Below are 18358 nucleotides of genomic sequence, written 5' to 3'. Positions count from 1 at the left end.
GTTGTTGTTGTTGTTGTTATCTCTAAAAAATTCTTGTGCTAGCATATAACTCCTGTTACACCTCGTAATCAAGCAAGGTTACTGTACGGTACTACGGTCTACAAGTTAGTTTTCCTTCTGCAGTTAAGCTCTACAGAGGTAATGACATCCATCAAGATATGGCAACAAAACCCTGGACCCAGGGATAATACAACAGAACTACTTTAAGTGCTTCACTCCTCATCATCTTCGTCGTCTTCAACTTCATCGGGGAGCTCTATGTCGTCGTTGTCTAGTGCAGGTGCTGCCTGAGAGCTCGATACATTTATATCAACACCTGTTGACCAAAAGATGAGTAACCACAAGTCATCACAAAGTATAACCACGCAGAACAACTGTTCTTCTTTTGGTAACAAAAATAGTTTGAGTGAGCGTAAACCAAAGTACTACTCCCTCCGTCTCAAAATAAGTGTCTCAACTTTGTATTAACTTTAGTGTAAAATTGTACTAAGCTTGAGACACTTATTTTGGGACGGAGGGAGTATTCATGAAGTGCAAACTGACTAGGTCTGGCTTGGCATGCATGAAACTCAGAGTTTAAATATTAACACACGAGAGACTGAGCTACAGCCATAAGCTTTTATCAGAGAGCGAGAAACATACCGCCAGGATTAGACGAGTCCAGCAGATATGGGAGCTCTAAAAACTGGAGAAATGATTCAGTTTGTGGGTTTCTGCAAGGAACTGTGTAGCACAAGAACCATTTAAAGCACACGTCAGAAGTTTGACAAAGAAAGAGCATACATTCAAATGCTTAGAATCAGATACTAGTTTGTGATACTTTAAATACAAAAAACAACTAGAATGAAAGCAATGAACTGTGACATAAGATGAAATTGTGGTACTAAAGGAAAACTGTACGGTAGCTCAAGATCAAGAAACATTTCGACGGTAGAATCCATAATATTTATGGCTCACAGTGAAGACATGACTATTAAGGTTTACCTGCTATGGGGGGATTATAAACTGGCCTGGACGGATCATAAGGTGGAGCAGTCTGGACAAAATCAAATGTCTTAGCCCCTCTAGCATTCAACTTGCTCCTAACCCACTGCCGGTCATCTTGAATGTCAAGTTCTTCGTTCCTGTAGACAAGCCAATTGAATTACTCCAGCTTTGTCATTTATTGAATATTTTCAGAATATTCATTACACGATAACAAACAAATAAAGACATTTTATGCACCAACCGAATTGTACATGGCATCCGAGTTAAGGGGAAAGCACTATTGAATCTCCGTGTTATTGCAAGCCATTCTTCATCATACTGGATTTCATATGGTCCTGGATTGGATGGAATGTCTATTACCTAAAATGGATTGACATCTTAGAACAAATGTGTACAAGAAATTTATTTGTGGTGGTCAAAATGAGCGTGAAAGAGGAGATAAGAGTACCTGCAAAAAATTCCGCCCGGGGAGGCACTTATCGAGTGCAAGGAACTTAGTCGTAGGTCCATCCTCACCATGTTGAATGATAGCTGGAAACCTACAATGAAGATGAGCTGAAAACCAGTACGGTGGTTTTAATTTGTTCAACAATTTTGCTGCAGATTCGCTGCCTAGTTTTCTCTGGTGGACCTGAAATGGCAAGAGAAAAGAACATCAACAATAGTATGATACTCCCTCTGTCCCAAATATAAGACGTTATTACATCCAATATGTGAGTATATTGGATGTAATAGCGTTTTATATTTTGAGACGGAGGGAGTGTGTTAGGGAAGCATGAAGCATTCCGTTTCTGAGAAAGTAGTCTGAATCAAACACTCTGCATGTCAGACCACAGTAGTCATCAACTCACCATACAAAATTTGATGCCATAGGGATTAGTTTTCCAAATAGGCATACTTTTGTTGCCCATAGGTGCCACCGACTAACAATGTAAGAATAACCCTAGCATTTTTAGCTATACAAGGGTTTATCTAGTGTAACTTGACAAGATTAATTAGCAAAATAAAAGAAAAAAATCCTTAGCTGATCACAGATGCTGGTACAGCATTGGAAACTGTTTCGCTGCAGTAATCATCATGAAAAATGTGGCCTCGCTTATTTATTGTATTATTCATTGGTTTTTTGACTCAAAATGTGACACTGTGGCACAATAAAGTTAACACACTCCCTTGAGGTATTTCCACAAGGTTAGATGAGTTGCGGAAGGCATATATGTTATAGAGAGAAGAGTGTTGCCATGGCTTGAATATGTTGCATAGTATATAAGGTCTAGGTAGATAGGAGGGAAGGCTCTCACTCCAGGGGCAAGATAGAAGAACCACTCTTCTAATTCTGGCTTGGCTTTATTCCTCAGAGGGTTCCCCTTATAGAGGACTAAGAATCCAATCTAAGAACAAATCGTAGATCTTATGTCTAGTTGGCTTAAGGCCCAAGCTAAAATAGATCTTAATTTAAAGGATAAGCTACCTAATTAATAAATCATGGCAATCTTCCCCCTAACTTGGCGCTGGGTGGGCTGTGTACTACGCGGACATAACAAATGTGGAACACAAAATAATCCCTTATGTCAGTTTGCAACTTGGTATTACCTCTTCTGTGAAGAACGGTTTTTCTCGAAGGAGCCTCTCCCAGTTTCCATATTCAGTAATGCCCAGAGGCCAGTCATGTGACATGAATATATCTAGAGGCTCCTTCACATGCATTAGCTTGAGAACATCGTAATGCCTTACATGGTACACTGATCGTATAGTAGCATTATCGTATGGAGGCCTCTCATGATGTCCTGCATAGATTGGCAATAATAATTCTGAATGCTCTGTTCAGGGTGTAATGACATTTACCGTCCTAGTTTAGGACCCTTCTTCAATAGGCTTCAACTCCCTAGACAGTAACTTCTAGATGCAATTTAAAAAAATACAAATCTCCGAACTACAAAGTAATCCAAGCAAGATATTAATAAACTTGCCTCGGTGATAATCATGTTGCTTATGTATTCCTGACATTCCACCAATTCGAATATTTCCAAACTTAACAACACCAGCAAACCCCAAGAAGTAGATGTTAGGTGCTGCCCATCCTCCATAGTACCTGATAGTGATTACACCACGATTAGAAAAGCAGGCATTGCATTTTTCAATTAGCAAAACAACACCTCATCATTTAACAACAATACTCAACTATATTGAGTAAATTAACGTATCCAATGGCTGAAAGCTGTTGATCGTCTTGTTAATAACTCTTAAGCAGATATTAGTTCAAAACCAGAGAGAGCCTTAGATTCAAAACAATGCCTATCTCCCTTTAATTCTATTTATTTACATCCCGAAGTTTCTATGAATAATTACAGGGACCACCATGCCAGGAGTATATATGTGGCTATTGGACAACACACTTCCATACATAGATCATCCTTGTCCCGGTTAGGATTTTTTTTAATTGAAAATTTGAGTAAATATCATGGGAATTTTCAGATTACTGTGCTTCAATCTTTCCCAATTTTTTATATGCAAATTCTAGTTATTTTCCTCCAAAGTGAAACTATAGAATAAGATCCCAGAGCTAAATTAAACCACTGATTGGTCTTTTGAAAGTTGTGTCGGGCATAAGTGACAAAGACTCACAGTTCCCACAAATAATTGGCTGCTTCATGATTCCCGCCGATGAAGATAGTTGGGTATGGGGCAACTGCTTGCCCAGAGTAGTACTTCCAAAACGAGTTCATGGTACGAAACTTTGGTGGGACATTTACACACTGTAAATCACTCTCATTCCTTACAGCCTGCATGTAAAGGTGCAATGTCAGAATGTGAAATATATCAACACGTACATAGAATTAATACCGAACGGTTCTCAAATTTTTTTTACTACCGAACAATAAACTATAACCATGTGAATAATCAACTTGTCCATGCTACATAGAACGGAGCCAGATATGACCTTCTTAAGGACAATAAGATAAACCTATTTCCGTAAGAAAGTACCCGGCACGACCAGACCCAGTAAGACAAATATTGCAGCATTCAATTCAAGGGAAGCGTGTGGTAGACTTAGAAAATGCTGTGATACCCTAGCCAGATCAACTATCTATTCCAACGAGTAACAGATATTAGGTTCAAACAAACAACCAGCCAGCAGCTAGGCCATCGTGAACCAGACAGATCCCATGTCCCAAGCAGGTGCGTGCACGACATGATGCAAAACAGCATACACCAACGTCGAGCCAAAATGTAACCTCGCAATGTATTCAAGGGGGAAAAATAACTCCAGCTCCAGTGAAGGAGCGTGGGCAGAGGGGACTGCAGCCTGAACGCACCTGGAAGTCGCCGCAGCAGATGAGGAGGTCGATCTTGATGCCCTCGGCCGCCTCGAGCCGCTGCATCGTGTCGTAGACCTTGTCCAGCTCACCGTGCATGCATCCCTCCACCGCGATCTGCACGGGAAACCCGGCGAGGCATTACGTCGAGCACGTGGCCGGCACGCCACAGAAACTCCCCGAACCGTGAACCTATTGACCAGTGCGCGGAGCACATACGGCTGCATATAGAGAAACGGAGGGCAGGAGAGCTTCGGCTGATCACTCACCTTCATGGCGTGCCGTGCGTGATGCGCCGGCTGGTCGGAAGGGGCAGCGAACGCCGGGGGAAGCAGCACGGGAGAAATTGGATCTTTTGCCCCACTTTACTTCTCCATTGGTCAGAGGTTGGGGGTGTCGAGTTCTTTTTCCCCTTCATGGCGGTTGGGGCAGGGGGGTTAAGTAAAGTTTGGGGCAGAATTCTGGTGGAGGCCCAGTTAGAGCTGTGGGCCGGATCCTCCGCCTGTCCGCCGGATTCAGCACTGGTAGCCAGCCCACAGCTGTAAACCATGTCCCCCTCAAAAGAAAAAAATGTGAATCATGTCAAGGGATCTTAAGCAAAAAAAAAAAAGATGTCGAGGGATAAGATCGTAACGTACTGCTACTGATTTTCTTGTACTCCCTCCGTCCGAAAATACTTGTCATCAAAATGGACAAAAAAGATGTATCTAGAACTAAAATACATCTGGATACATCTCCTTTTATCTATTTTGATGACAAGTATTTCTAAACGGAGGGGGTACTTTCAAATGTGTTACGGATCTCTTGGCAATGCCGATCCATGGCGAGATCATGTCGAGGAGACGAGGAGCGTGAAGAAAACTACGCAAATTCACCGTTGGAGGGACAAACTTTGCAAGTTCATAGACCCACTTAGCAGTTCAGAATGGTGTTTAGGCGATTCAGGATAGGATTTGAAAATTATCCTCTGGAAGGACGCTCCAAGTTCAGAAGCTATGACCGCGAGGACACGACGACATCGAGAGCTCATGTAGCAAATCTTATGATCGGGATAATTCAGAAAACAGTACCACCCAGGATTTCACACAGAAAGAAAGAAAGGAAATTCATATGCACAGTCACATTTTATCTACACATATCCTGCCATTGTCAACGATCGGCACAGCACATGCTTGCACAGTCAAAGAGGCAGAAGCTACAGGAGCACGCGGAAATTAAGATAAGCTTCAGGACGACCAGCAGCTGAGCCGCACGGCCTCATCGAACTTGCTCGCCAGCGTCGCGGGCTCCTCCTCCTCCTCCTCGCCGCCGGCCTGACGCGCCCTCTGCTTCCCGTCGTGCACCGCCGCATCCCGCCGCTTCGGCGCCAGGACGCCGAGGGAGAAGAAGACATTGCCGAAGCCGAACCTGAAGCCGCCGGTGCCCGCGCCGGCGCCATCCTTGTCGACGTGCGGCGCGTCGGCGGGGCCGTGGTGCAGCTGGTGGTAGCTCAGGAACAGCATCGACGCGCTCGGGGCCATCGCCTAGCTAGCTAAGTATCCGCTTCGATCGACACTTTTCAGAAGGAGCACGACGATCTTGGATTGGATCAGATTGGATTGGGATGTAGCTCTGCTGGATTCTGGGCTTCCTCGGGGTATTTATGGGGCGAATGCGGGCTTTGGGAGTTCGTTCGTTGGAGAGAGGATGGGCGTGACGTGGCTGTTGAATACGGATAGGGCGGGCCCGCCACGTCGGCTGCCGCCCGGGGTTTCTCGGGGGAAACCAGTGGGCTATGTTTGGAGGTCCGGCTGGGTGGCTCGTGGTATGGGCGGGATCTGGTGGGCTCGCGGCGCGAACCCGTGGGAGGAGCGGGCGGGACACGAGGCGCGCACGCAGGACGGCCGCACCCCGTTTTGTGACGAGCTCGGGTTCAACGGCCAGCGAACGGGAGAGGGTGCCGTTCGTAGGGCGTCACGAGTTGGCACGCGCCCCCGTGCCCGTGGTGGAGGAATCTCACCACACCATAGTCCGGTTGGTGAGGGCAGAGTTTTTTTTTATGGAACTGAGGTGAGGGCAGTGTTGAAACGGGGGAAGTAGAAAAATGAAGGGAGCAAAATTATTTGTGGTGGGCGAGACGTGGGAGCGCGCTGGCACGGGCAGGGGCACGCCGCCCCGTGGGGGGTCAGCATCGCCGTGCGCCGAGCACACGCCCGCCCCCCTGCCGCTACGTACGGTACGTACCGGCGACGACAAGTTGGTCCACGAGGATGTGCCGCTCGCTCGCGGCCCCTGGTCCAGCCTGACGGCTCAGGTGGTTCGGCGCGAGCCTGACGCAACTCTTGATTTCTGTGCTACAATGGTCAATGGCTGGCCATGTTTGTTGAGATCAGCTCGCTACAGGGGAGCAATTTCACTATTTTACTAGCACCTTCCAACAGATATGCAACTTCAAAGTGCTAACTAAAATTCAATCAGGCGACAAAACTGGCATCTTAAAGTCAGTTTTTTCATAGGCAAAACTCCTGACGACATAGTTACATGTACATCGCTAAAAAAAGAAGCTAAACAAGCATATAACCTTTTTTTACCTACCACTGTCTACAGGTATAGAATATTATCGCATGCATTGTCCACGACATTCACCGCAACATGCACTTCTACTATAGAATCTATCTTGTTGCATCCTATGCACACCAGTCCAAGAGATTATCATAATGTACATACACATAATAATATCAAACATACACAGCAGATGTCATAACTCGGAGCACTCCTGAGATCCCCAGCTCTTCTTGGTCCACAAACAAAAGCTTTCAAGTAACACCAGTAGAAGAGTGATGCAAAATCCAGTGTCCAATGGTGGCTCATAAGAAGGCGCCTTGCAGCATCCCCACGCCAGCTTCAAAAGTGCCTTCTGGCTCCTTTGGGTGGCAGATGAAGCTGGAAACCTCCAAGGTTTCCCACAAAGAACACATAGCTACCCGGAGTCTGGTGGCACCAGTGCCACACATTTCCGATCCCCGCAAATGAGGGGAGGAATCGGAAAAGACAAATGAAGTATCCAGGTCCCCGGCCACAAATGAACATGTATGTATGGTTACAGTTACAGATCTAAGTTATACAGTACAAATCATACATCAGTTCAACTTTCAGTTGTAACAGAGAAAAGCATTGCGCGAGCTCAGCTGTGCCGCGACTTCTTCAGATGACGATATGTTTCCAGCTTCCATGAGCTGTGCCGCCACTTCTTCAGATGAGGATATATGTTTCTGACTTCCAATCAACTCCCAGCCCATCTCCTCTTGCGAGCTGGCCGCTCAGGCTTCACTTCAACATCAGCAGCAGGCAATTCATTCTGGGGAGTCTGCACTTCAGCATCAACCTTTTTGTTCTGGGGTACCTCCTTCTCGCCAGGCATGGGAAGTTTGAATCGTTCGCTTCTTCTCTTGAGCCTCTCAACCGTGTCTAGATGTCGGTCACGCTCTTCAGCCGTCATCTCAGAGGCTTGCCCATTATCACCACTGTTCTTCATGTCCGAACTGACAACTATAGCAGGAACATCAGATTTACCTGACGCATCAGCAGTGGGGAGTTGAACATCAGCTTTGATGGAAGGAAATGCATGTGTGGTCTCATTATCAATAGTACTATAGTCAATCTCTTTGTGGCTTGTCCATCGCTCCAGCTTAGACCGACCCCTTCTTGAATCATCGGTGTTCTCATCATCTGACATGGCTTCTTCTTCCCCTTGTTTCACAAATGAATCATGTTGTTGAGGATTCTTGCTCGTTTTGGATGATGTAGCATGATCCCTACCATTTTGTTGCTCCCTCCCTCCTTTCGCCTCAACCTATACAAAGTTTTGTTTGCATTTGGGTTGAGGAGGGTGAATATTCCAAAGAGTTAAAACAAAATCTAAAAACATAAGCCCACCAAGCAGTAAATTTCCACGAAAAAAGCATATGCTTATTCATATACCGGTGCCGTGCTCTTCATTTTTCAACTAGCAGAAAGTTTTCTTTGCAAGAGAACTATACTCTTTGTTATTCAACAGAGACCAAAATGTTGCAGATGAGTAAACACATAAATCAGTTCACCCCATGAATGAAATCTAGCTAATTCTTAAACATGGACAGCATGCATTAAAAACCAGAGGTGCACTCAGAAACCAGAGCCACTAGTGTGCCACCAGCCGACCAGAAGAATGTTCTATAAAGAATTCCAGTGTGCATAAATACGTCTGATAATTATCCATGCAAATCATGAAGTGATCCAAAATCATTAAGAAGGCCGACACCAGTTGAATTTTATGTTAAGTTTCTAGTGCCTGATTGTAACACTCAATGCGCATGCAAATTTTCTGCCCAGACAAGAAAGATCTAAATGCCTCACAACTCACAAGCAATAAACAGGTACATCCTTTACAGTGGCGGAGGATGAGGAAAGGAACCAGCACACATGTTTTATAATTGGCCTAGTATGCAGAAGAGAAAAGGCTACATTTTACCAAAAGTACAGTAGATGTCTTCAATGCTCCATGCGTACCGGGAGAGGGTAGAGACTGTGGATCGGCAACTGATTATTCAGTAGTATTGTTCATTTCTAGACAGCATCGTGCAAGGGTAAGGCCGTCTAGAAATACCCTTCCAAATCTACATGGTTCTGGTCTTACTCCCAAGCTAAAGATATTCCATACACTCGCCCGGTCACACTTGTGCACTAGATAACTACCCTATTTCTATGCAGCAACTGGCCCCCTTCGTTGATATCTGACATCCCCACAATTTTGGTTTATCAAGGTAACGTAACACTCGAGTGATAGCTCTTGGTAGTTAGTATCCCCCACCTTGCCCTACAACAGCCGTAGGCCAAGCAATAGACCATGTGCCCCCCTAGTAGCCACTCAACAACATTCTATGACCGGCCACTACAGACTAGGTGATGATCGTCTGTCTTGTCCAGTGACCAACCACTGTCATACTTGATGGTCACCACCACAAATGGTGAATATCGCCGCAGTGTACAATTGAATCAAACTGGTGTTTATGTATAATATAAAAAAGGATTTTTGTTTGCAGGGTAACATAGTTGAATGCTTAATGAGAATTTCTTAGGAAAAATGCATGCAAGGTGCAGAAAATGCAAAAACACGCGTCAGTCAACTGTTTTGCTGTATTGTGTTTTGGCTTGTAACTTCGCCATGTGGCAATCTGCCTTGACGTCCCCAAGAGAAAATTCTATCATGTATCTAACTATATACTAGTTGTTTTGCTAATCTAATTGTAGTAGCAAACACTAGTAAACCCTCGTGTCGATCTACTCTTCAACTGCAGAGCCACACAATTCTGCTGTGAGGTCACTTGCTCAACCTCAACTTCTGATATTCTTCTTGGCAATGACAAACAGCATATGTTCCAATTTTCCTCAGACCAATTCATCACTTCCTTTGGGTGTGTAACTAACTAACCATGCTAATTGATCATTTTGGATGCCTCTGTTAACAGGCTGATTACGTATATTTTTTAACACTGCAACAGGGAATTCAATCGTGTTCCTCGATGCCACATCGTTGTTGAGCATATTACATCACAGTAAGGCTGATTATGTATAGGAAAGAATATGCACCATACTTAATTGTGACTTAATTTGGTTTAAATAATAGTGTGGTTTATTTGGAACCATTGCGGCGAACTGTGTGGGCACTCAAACAGTAACATAAAAACACAGCAACAAATCTGACCATACTCAACTTGTCAAATTTACAAATAAGAAAAACGGCACTTGGATATCATATTACGATTAGGCTTTGGCAGAAAAATAAAACAATCAGCAAAGAATTATGAAAACAAATTCACTGACTGGCCCAGAAAACATTAAGGTAAATGGTTGTCACCAATTATGCAACACAACTTTGCTTGGAATAAGAACCATGTAGTATTTAAGTAAAAGCCCTTCTTTTAAAAACAAAGTACAAACCTATGTGCATATTAAGTATACATCCTATCATAAATTCATGATTCATCTATATTGCAATATCTTTTGTAACACAATAAGGTATAAGATCTGCAAAACTTTAAAAACACAACACTAATCTGTTTCAAGTCAGATGTCTCAAACACACATCACCACCTCGTGATTAGTCAATCGCCTGAATTTCTAATGCCTATGTCTTTCGAAAGTTACTTTCAACAAGAATTTCATACCTTCCCACTACGATGGCTTTCATGGTCTTCCCGTCTTCTCTTGCTAGATCTGTGAAGATCTTGCTCATTTGGCACAGAGCCTCTGCCCTTTCTTGTGCTCTCCCTCGGCTTATCCCTACTAGCCTGGCGAGCATCAGAACTGCTAGATACACGATTATTGTCATGAATCTTGTTTATTTTATCTTGTCTGGAGTTCCTTTCATTGTTATTTGGATTGTCATCACGTGGACGCACATCAGCTCGCCCTTTATTCTGTGTGCTGTTTTCTTCTGCACCTTGACCTCTCCTCCCAGGCTCATTTTGTTTGTTGCGCTCTAGGGTTTCTTTGCTCAACAATGCAGATCTTGATTCATCCTTCTTCCTACCACCACCGACAATTTTGTCATCCATAACCCGTCCACCCCGACCAGTTCCTCTGCCTTCTTCTCTCTGAAGGAGCAGTGTGCTTTCATGCTTAGGCCTCTGCCTGTCGTCCTTTTCTCTCTGTCGCAAGTTGTCCTCTTTATTCTTCACAATACTACGATCATCAGCCTTCTCCCGCATCCTAACACCATCGTCTCTTCTTTTCTGATCAATTCCATCATCCCGTTCTCTCTTCCTTCTGTTTGGATCATCCCTTCCTCTATAACCGTGGACTGCATCTTCATTCTCAGGTTTCATTCTCCTGGTGTTCTCTTCATCTTTCTTTCTCTTGATATGAGAATCATCTAAACTTTCACGACTATTCAAAACCATATCACCACGCTCTCTTTGTCTAGAGCCCCTCCAGTCACCATCATCCAGCAATTTCCTTGGATGAGGATCTTCATCCCTGTCATTCCTATCAATAGGTCTCAACTTATTTCTATGTCTTGCACCAACTTCAGCATTGTAGTTGAGTCTCAAATCTTCCTCCTTGCCTCTTCTGTTGTGCATGCTGTCTTCTCTCCTCTGCAAAATTTCAGTCTCTCTTACCCTATCAAAACTTTTACCGCGTATGTCCCGATCTCTGTTCCCGTAAGGATGGTGGATATCATCCCTACCTCTAGAAGCCAAATGTGTCCTTTCTATTTCAGGTTTGACGTCTCGAGCAGACACGTCCTTTCGACGGGGATCGCGTTCTTCTCCATCATGATGCCTTCTCACATCATTTACACGCCTGGACCGCCTATCTTGCAGAACTTCTTCACCAGATTCAAGGCGTTTCTGATGATCTTTGCTGCTACCAGACCTCACTCCTCTACTGTTTTCACTATTCAGTGTCTTCAAATCGACTTGATCACTACTATTAATGAGTCCAGGGGGCTGCTCAACCTTAGAAATGATCTTCTGCCTTTTACTAGAATGATCCTCGTTATCATCCTCATTCGTATCGCTAGCCATGTGAGGTTCTGAGATAGCATCATCAGCATCCACTTCAGCACTATCAACCAAAGCAAGCCTATCATCATTATCAGCAAATTGATCTTCTGTGCTCAGCTTGTCTGTCGTTTCATCAGCAACAGTAGGTGACCGTTTTAAGCCATCCTTAGTTTCTGAGTCATCAACAGGTTTGCTATCTCTCGGGGTATCACGGCGTCTCTTTGAGGATGTTGTTTTGCGAGGTACTTCATTGGAGCTTTCAGCTTCTCGGCTAGGGTTTACACCCTGAGAGCGTCCTTTCAACCTTTTAAAGAACAATTTGAGGGCAAGCATCAGAGATACAACTTCGACAAAAACAAAGAGCTGAAGGACGTAAAACCAAAAAATACAAGAAATATGGGAAGCATATGCTAGAGAAAATGGAACAATGACATCATCCAAAGATCTCCAGAATCCACATCCTGGCATTAACCTTGCAATCGGGCAAGAGACTAATGAAATACTGGACGGCTTGGATATTGAAACACAATACATACTACCACATCATGGAATGACAATCCATCAGTTACGTGTAACCGTGCATGTGAATGACAATCCATCAGTTACGTGTAACAGTGCATGTGAATAGTGGTAGAAGGGGTATCACTGTGGCATGAATTGCTGGCCACTTGGCTCCTTAAGTGAGAGCACCTTGGCCATGATATGGTCTATTTAAGATGGAATGTGCAATGGCCTTTGCCTTCAAGAAACTAGACTCATATAAACTAAACTTGGCTCCTTCACTGAGAACATCTTGGCTATGATCTGGTCTAGTGAAGGTGGAATGTGCAATGGCCTGGCCTTCAAGAAACTAGACTCACTGTAATAACTCACTTCACTATGATCTTTCGAACAGGACTACTACTTAAAGGCTAAAAAGACCACCGCAACTGGCTCACTCTAATCCGGAAGTAACATTCATGTGATCACACCAATAAAGACTAGAACTCAGTTTGCGGTTGTTGAACTGCTATGTGCTGAATTATCTATATGTGATGCAGATAATTAGTTCTGAGAAAACGAGATTATCAAAATCAACCGTAATGCAAACTGCAGCACGCATAATTTAGCCAGGATTAACAAGTTTGGTTTTGTAGATACTGCATACCTTACTCCACGAGAAGGAGAGCCCCTTATTTTGTAGTTCGGCGGGGAACGGACCTGAACATCTGATGTGAGCATATCACCTTCAGATGAGACAGGCAACCTTCTGGTATGTTCTGCCTTTCCCAGAGAGGAATTATAAGAAGAATTGTTCGTCTTCTCTGGTGTATAGACCTCGCTCTCCTCAACACCGTTGCTTTTTTTACCTCCTTGAGAATCCTTCTCAGACTGATCCACTGAACTATCAGCAACTACTGGATCATCTGCCGGAGGCTCACATACAATCTGAAACCCAAGACAATGCTTAGAATTGAAGAGCTACTAGTGAGACAACTTAAATATATGCCAAAGCAGGATCACAGCTTACCTCTATAACAACAGAATCTGATTCACGGTTTCGAGCTGTACGTGTATCAGCAGACGGAAAACGTTCTCCATAACCAGTTTCAACTTGTATAGGTCTGCCCGTCATCTGGAGAGGGAAAAAAGATGCTCTTAGTAGTTTGACTGAACAGTGAACGGTAACACCAAACAAATAAAAGAACAAAAAAACACCTACAATTTTTTGATAGTTTTGCATGATGACGAACACAGTTTTCTTGACTTACAATGAGGAACTAATTTCTTAGTAGTAGTTTAATAAAATAAAGATAACTTAAAACTACAGAATGGTAACCAAATGTCACATGATAACTGAAAAGATGCACGTGGTTGTGTGTCGAAAACTGTTTTGTAGCACATGTACAAGTTTACAACAGAATGTGAGAGTACATAAGTAAACAAGGACAGCTAAACATGGCACTCCCTCCGTTTTTGTATACAAGGCCTTTATCACATTTTTAAGATACCAAGAAAACAAAGCCAACTAATAATGGTAGATTAATTGTGTGGAAAACCTCTCGTGTTCCGGGCTAATTAAACATGTTGCATGTGGTGCCACTTTCTCTATGGCTGCATGCAACATTTGCATAAATAAGCACCATCATACTAGGCAAAAATCTAATTGATTCTTCTCAGGAAGAGATAATGGCCTTGTATAGAAGCAAATTGTATTTTTGATAGTGGCCTTTGTATATAAAAAAGGAGTGTGTATGAAAGATTATGAAAAAAGTGAACCAAATACATGTACACGAGACGTCGTGGGGGTTACCACTGCAGGTCGGTTGCTTGTAGGAACTCTCCCTTGGGCACTGAAATCTGTATGTCCATTATCTACTTTATTCCGATTATCAGCAGAAACGTCATGATGGCCAGCCGCAGCAGCTAGCTCCGGTGGCAAATCTGGATCGTAGTCCTGAATGAGACCAATTAAATACTGTTAACAGGCACAAAAGTACATAGCTTGCATTGGATCAATGTTTCAGCAAATGAGGTTACAAGGAACCTGTTCTGAGCGCCCACTCTCGTACACCCGTATTCTAGATTGCATTGTGGACTCCAATCGTGATTGATCCTGGTGAAAAATATATCAGTATTTTATAGAAGGAAAAAATAGAGGGGGGGGGGGGGGGGGGGGGGAACTATATTGCCACCAAATGTTAAACAAGGACTGACCAGTTGCTTGCAGTAGTCTTTCCATTTCTCCTCATCAAGCCCAAAGTTGAAGAAGTCTGAAATTTCAGCACCAGGGTATTTCCATGGCTTCTCCTCAAATGTGGTGTCAATGTCAATATCAAAAATTATCCTGGGACAATAAATTATGTTTAGGAGAGGGCATATAATGAGCATAAATAGAATAGTTGTCCAGATGTAACTGAAATAACAATGGGAAGCACACAAATAATTCCTTGATTCCAACCTAGAATTCAATCCCCACCCCCTCATCCAAAAAAAAGGTAACAAATAGTGGTATATGGTTCTTGACTCTGCGCGCTTGAGTTGAGAATGCTAGATGTATTCTATGCGTTGAGTTAAATTCATGCAAAATTGGCATTTGCCAGAGCATGCAACAATAATAACCCTAATGCACACTCACAACTGCAACAGATAAACAGAGTTTGCAGCAAGCGAAGCATAAAATGACCTACAGGTCTTAATGTTTTATCATGTCTACCAGTTAACTTACTTGTGAGGAGGAAGTGTGAAATCTAGTCCGCCACCAAAACCACGACCAGAACCACCCCATGGAGTCATTCCATAGCCTGAATGAAAACCTTTATTCATGCCCCTGCCAGCACCAGGCCGCCAGTCTCCTCTTCCTCGACCAGAAAAAGGTCCCGGGGGTCCAGGTGGACGGAATTGGCCAGGAGCACTAGGAGCCCCACCGGTTGGAGCGCCAGGTCGTACATACTGCAAGAGGGAGAACAAAGATTATAAAAATAATCAAAGAGAAAGTTTAAAAAGTAAAAAAGGTGAATGAGAACACTCATTTCCCAACCAACAACTTTCCAAGTACTTAACATCATCGCTTTGCCAGCAGTTAAGCCATGAGAACAGATGATGAATATATATGCAAAGCATCATGTAGTTCGTGAAATGAACTTGAACTGTGCTTGATTTAATATTCAATTGGGATTTCCATGCTGTCCAGTGTTGCCATTCTTTGAAAATGGTTTAGGAAAATGTCATGTAGCAGAAGAACATATTTGATCCCACTACAGGTATTGCTTGATAAGCAATTATTATATTAAAGATAATAGCATATGTACTGATGCATAGAATTTATCATTAACTTGCAAGAGATCTGATCTCACATCCCCAGGGTGTGAGTACGTAATTTGACTATGCTAGAGCTGACCACTTAGTTATATCCAGGCAGATATTAATTCCACACTGACAAACTGTGCCGATACATTTAGGATCGAACAGTTACAACTGCACCTAAATCATTCAAGTCTTCTTTGATCATACAGGGTCCAACCACAGTCAGATGTCCATTAGTCCTAAGAGTCCCAGTGCGGGATTGTTAAACACTCTCCTGCTAGAGGTAGAGTCAATATTTGTGTTCGCGGCAAGGAACAGGAAAACGCCTGTCAGCAGCTGTTTGCCAATTTCCCCATAGTTCTGTTGAGTTTAGCACAGAGAAATAGCTAGAACTATCAGACCTACAGTTAGGGAGAATGTGACTTGAGCGCATACAGCCAACGAATACTGTAACTTGAGTGTGTATAGCCAGAACAATGAGATATTTTGGACACAGCCTGAAGATTGGGCTTGACAAGCAAGCTTATGTACACCATAGTGCCTGCTCTTGGAGCTGGGTCAACTAATGTGTGCCTTATCTCTTACTGGACAAAAGTGATATTGCCAGCTTCGAGCACCTGCCGACCTTGTCACTATCTCCTATCATGAAATAACCGGCATGTTCCTCAAAATGGCTGACTTCATCCGCATCACACCAGCATCTGAAATGAAGTTACTGACTTGAAATTCAGTGACCAGTCTGTATCGATGCCGCCATCTTGTTAACTACTTCACTAACTAAACAAAGAATTATAACCCCACGGGGATTAAACATTCAGAAGGCTCTTGAAGTTGCTATACGGAAGCATGAAAAAGTAAATGCAAAATCATTGTATTTTCCTTTGTTCCCTTTATATGTTATATAAATTGCATTTACAGTATACATTGTCGGACAGTAAGCAGGAATGCAAAAGAATCTAAGGAAGAAACTAAACTTTATCAGGAATTTACACAGTACTACAACGTAAAGCATAGCGAGTTGCAACCGGGGTTTACGCCGTCTCCCTCTTTGGGGATGGGCCGAGCGCATCGAACATCGAACGGCTTCTTGGCCCGAATAACTGACCTTGAACATGGAATGGTGCTGCGGGTGGAACCCCGGGCCGCCGCCACTGTACCCGATCCTCCCGCCAGGCATGGGGCCCGTCTTCCCAGGCTCACCGCCCTCTTTTCTCTCTCCCTCGGGCCCAGCCGCTGTCCCGTCCTCCACCCACTCCTGCTCCTCCATGCCGGGGATGTGAGGTCCATCGGCGACGATGAGGAGGTCTTCCCCGTCCTCGTCGTCGCCTTCGTCCTCCCCGAGCCGCCGGCGTCCGTCCGTCTCGTTGAGCACGATCTGGAGGTCGTCCTCGCTGTCGCTATCCCAGTCGTCGCTCCCGGCAGCACCACCGGCCGCCGCCGAGGACGAGAGCCCCGGGATGGCCGCCCCGGGGTCGTCCGCGCCGACCCCCATGAGCGGATCGGGATCCTCCGCGGCGGGGGCCGGCGGCTTCGCATCAACCTCGCGCTTCACGGCGGGGGGCGCGCCGCCATCGTCGTCCTCGTCGACCCAGTCGGTGGTGGGGTCGACCCCGGCGAGGGGGTCGCCCCCTCCGAGCAGCCAGTCATCGTCGTCGTCTTCCTCGTCGCCCGCCGCTGCCGCGGCCGACGCGGGGGCTGGCGCGGAATTAGGGTTTGGGGCCGGGGCGGCGCGCGGCGGGGTTTCGGCGGGCGGCGGCGGCCTCGGGAGCTCGGACGTCGGGAGGACGATGTCCGTGTAGAGGTCGCCGAACTCGTCGTCGTCCTCCATGGCGACGGCGAGATCGGTCGGGGGAGGCCGGAGGCGGCGGGCGATGGGGGTGAGGGTCGGGGGGAGAGTCGCCAAGTTCGTTTTGGAGCTCTGCCTATTAGGAGAAGGGCTCTCGGTTTTAGGGGTTCCTTGCTTACTTTTTACTGGAAAATTTTAACTGTGAGATTTATTTTTTCCGAATGATTTGAAGATTGCTCACCACGCCTGCCGTGCGGTAAAATTAACTCAGAGATATTCTGATATCTCAGATCAGGATATGTAACATGTACATTCAGTGGTCACGAATTCACCATATTGTGTACGGGTTTTCAACTTTTTGTTGTTGTTGTTGATCTAACCACACTCGATTTTGCTTAGTTGTATGTGTAGGAGTTGACGTCTAGCCCTATTTTGTTCAACCAAATGGATTAAAAAATAAAAAAATAAACAGTTCATTTGGTTGGACTAGATAGGGTCACCAGCTACCCTAAACAATACACATTTGCACCTCCTTGTTAAGCATAGAGAAAAAGATGTACAATTAACACAATACGGTTTTTTTCTTCTATGAGACGCCTCCAAATGATATCCACCATAGAAACACACTCAAACCTCCTTTTGCAACACTCAAGTCACAATCCTTACACTATTGTATGTTCTCATCCTCGATGCCACGGTTGCATTCTTCTCTATCAATGTCGGAGTTCAAGTTCACCGTGACATCAACTTACATACCGAGTGGCAAATAAAGATATTTGTGAAGTTGGGTAGAGTATGAATTTGCAAGTTTCAAAGTATGCTACTCATTAGTCACACTTGACCCGTCATTAAGTACATATGTAAATTTTACGTGTAAATTTCTAAATTTTGGACGTAGGGCGAAAGCTCGCCCGCATGTGCCATGCACTATCTTTACTGATGTATTTTCTGTTACTAAA

The 18358-nt window shown here is 44.4% G+C and overlaps 3 protein-coding genes across 3 annotated transcripts; all 3 read right to left on the bottom strand.

Moving 5' to 3' along the window:
- Positions 1-46: 46 nt before the first annotated feature.
- LOC109747321 (lariat debranching enzyme) lies at positions 47-5311 on the bottom strand. Its single transcript, XM_020306403.4, has 10 exons — positions 4571-5311; positions 4302-4418; positions 3610-3767; positions 2955-3076; positions 2578-2771; positions 1436-1618; positions 1229-1347; positions 985-1124; positions 643-723; positions 47-316 (listed from the first exon to the last, which is right to left on the bottom strand). Exons 1-10 carry the CDS (start codon positions 4574-4576, stop codon positions 213-215), a joined length of 1224 nt encoding a protein of 407 aa, XP_020161992.1. The 5' UTR covers positions 4577-5311; the 3' UTR covers positions 47-212.
- Positions 5312-5380: 69 nt separating this feature from the next.
- On the bottom strand, positions 5381-6689 carry LOC109747322 (uncharacterized). The gene has a single exon (XM_020306404.4). The coding sequence runs from the start codon at positions 5819-5821 to the stop codon at positions 5528-5530; it is 294 nt and encodes a 97-aa protein (XP_020161993.1). The 5' UTR covers positions 5822-6689; the 3' UTR covers positions 5381-5527.
- A 79-nt stretch (positions 6690-6768) lies between these two features.
- LOC109747320 (FIP1[V]-like protein) lies at positions 6769-17557 on the bottom strand. Its single transcript, XM_020306402.4, has 9 exons — positions 16719-17557; positions 15036-15259; positions 14525-14654; positions 14355-14423; positions 14121-14264; positions 13338-13442; positions 12975-13255; positions 10487-12131; positions 6769-8133 (listed from the first exon to the last, which is right to left on the bottom strand). Exons 1-9 carry the CDS (start codon positions 17439-17441, stop codon positions 7564-7566), a joined length of 3891 nt encoding a protein of 1296 aa, XP_020161991.1. The 5' UTR covers positions 17442-17557; the 3' UTR covers positions 6769-7563.
- Positions 17558-18358: the final 801 nt, after the last annotated feature.

The sequence above is a fragment of the Aegilops tauschii genome, chromosome 4, assembly GCF_002575655.3.
Source record: "Aegilops tauschii subsp. strangulata cultivar AL8/78 chromosome 4, Aet v6.0, whole genome shotgun sequence".
In the NCBI taxonomy this organism is placed as follows: domain Eukaryota; kingdom Viridiplantae; phylum Streptophyta; class Magnoliopsida; order Poales; family Poaceae; genus Aegilops; species Aegilops tauschii.
Note: the sequence above shows the minus strand (reverse complement) of the source record. Positions and strands in the feature narration are given on the sequence as shown.

Coding starts and splice junctions, on each gene's coding strand:
- LOC109747321 (XM_020306403.4), bottom strand. Junction 1,348..1,435: donor CCGGGCGGAATTTTTTGCAG/GTACTCTTATCT, acceptor AATCCATTTTAG/GTAATAGACATTCCATCCAA. Junction 1,125..1,228: donor CGGATGCCATGTACAATTCG/GTTGGTGCATAA, acceptor GCTTGTCTACAG/GAACGAAGAACTTGACATTC.
- LOC109747322 (XM_020306404.4), bottom strand. CDS start 5,821: ATGGCCCCGAGCGCGTCGATGCTGTTCCTGAGCTACCACCAGCTGCAC.
- LOC109747320 (XM_020306402.4), bottom strand. CDS start 17,441: ATGGAGGACGACGACGAGTTCGGCGACCTCTACACGGACATCGTCCTC. Junction 15,260..16,718: donor AGCACCATTCCATGTTCAAG/GTCAGTTATTCG, acceptor TCCCTCTTGCAG/TATGTACGACCTGGCGCTCC. Junction 14,265..14,354: donor AGAGTGGGCGCTCAGAACAG/GTTCCTTGTAAC, acceptor GGTCTCATTCAG/GACTACGATCCAGATTTGCC.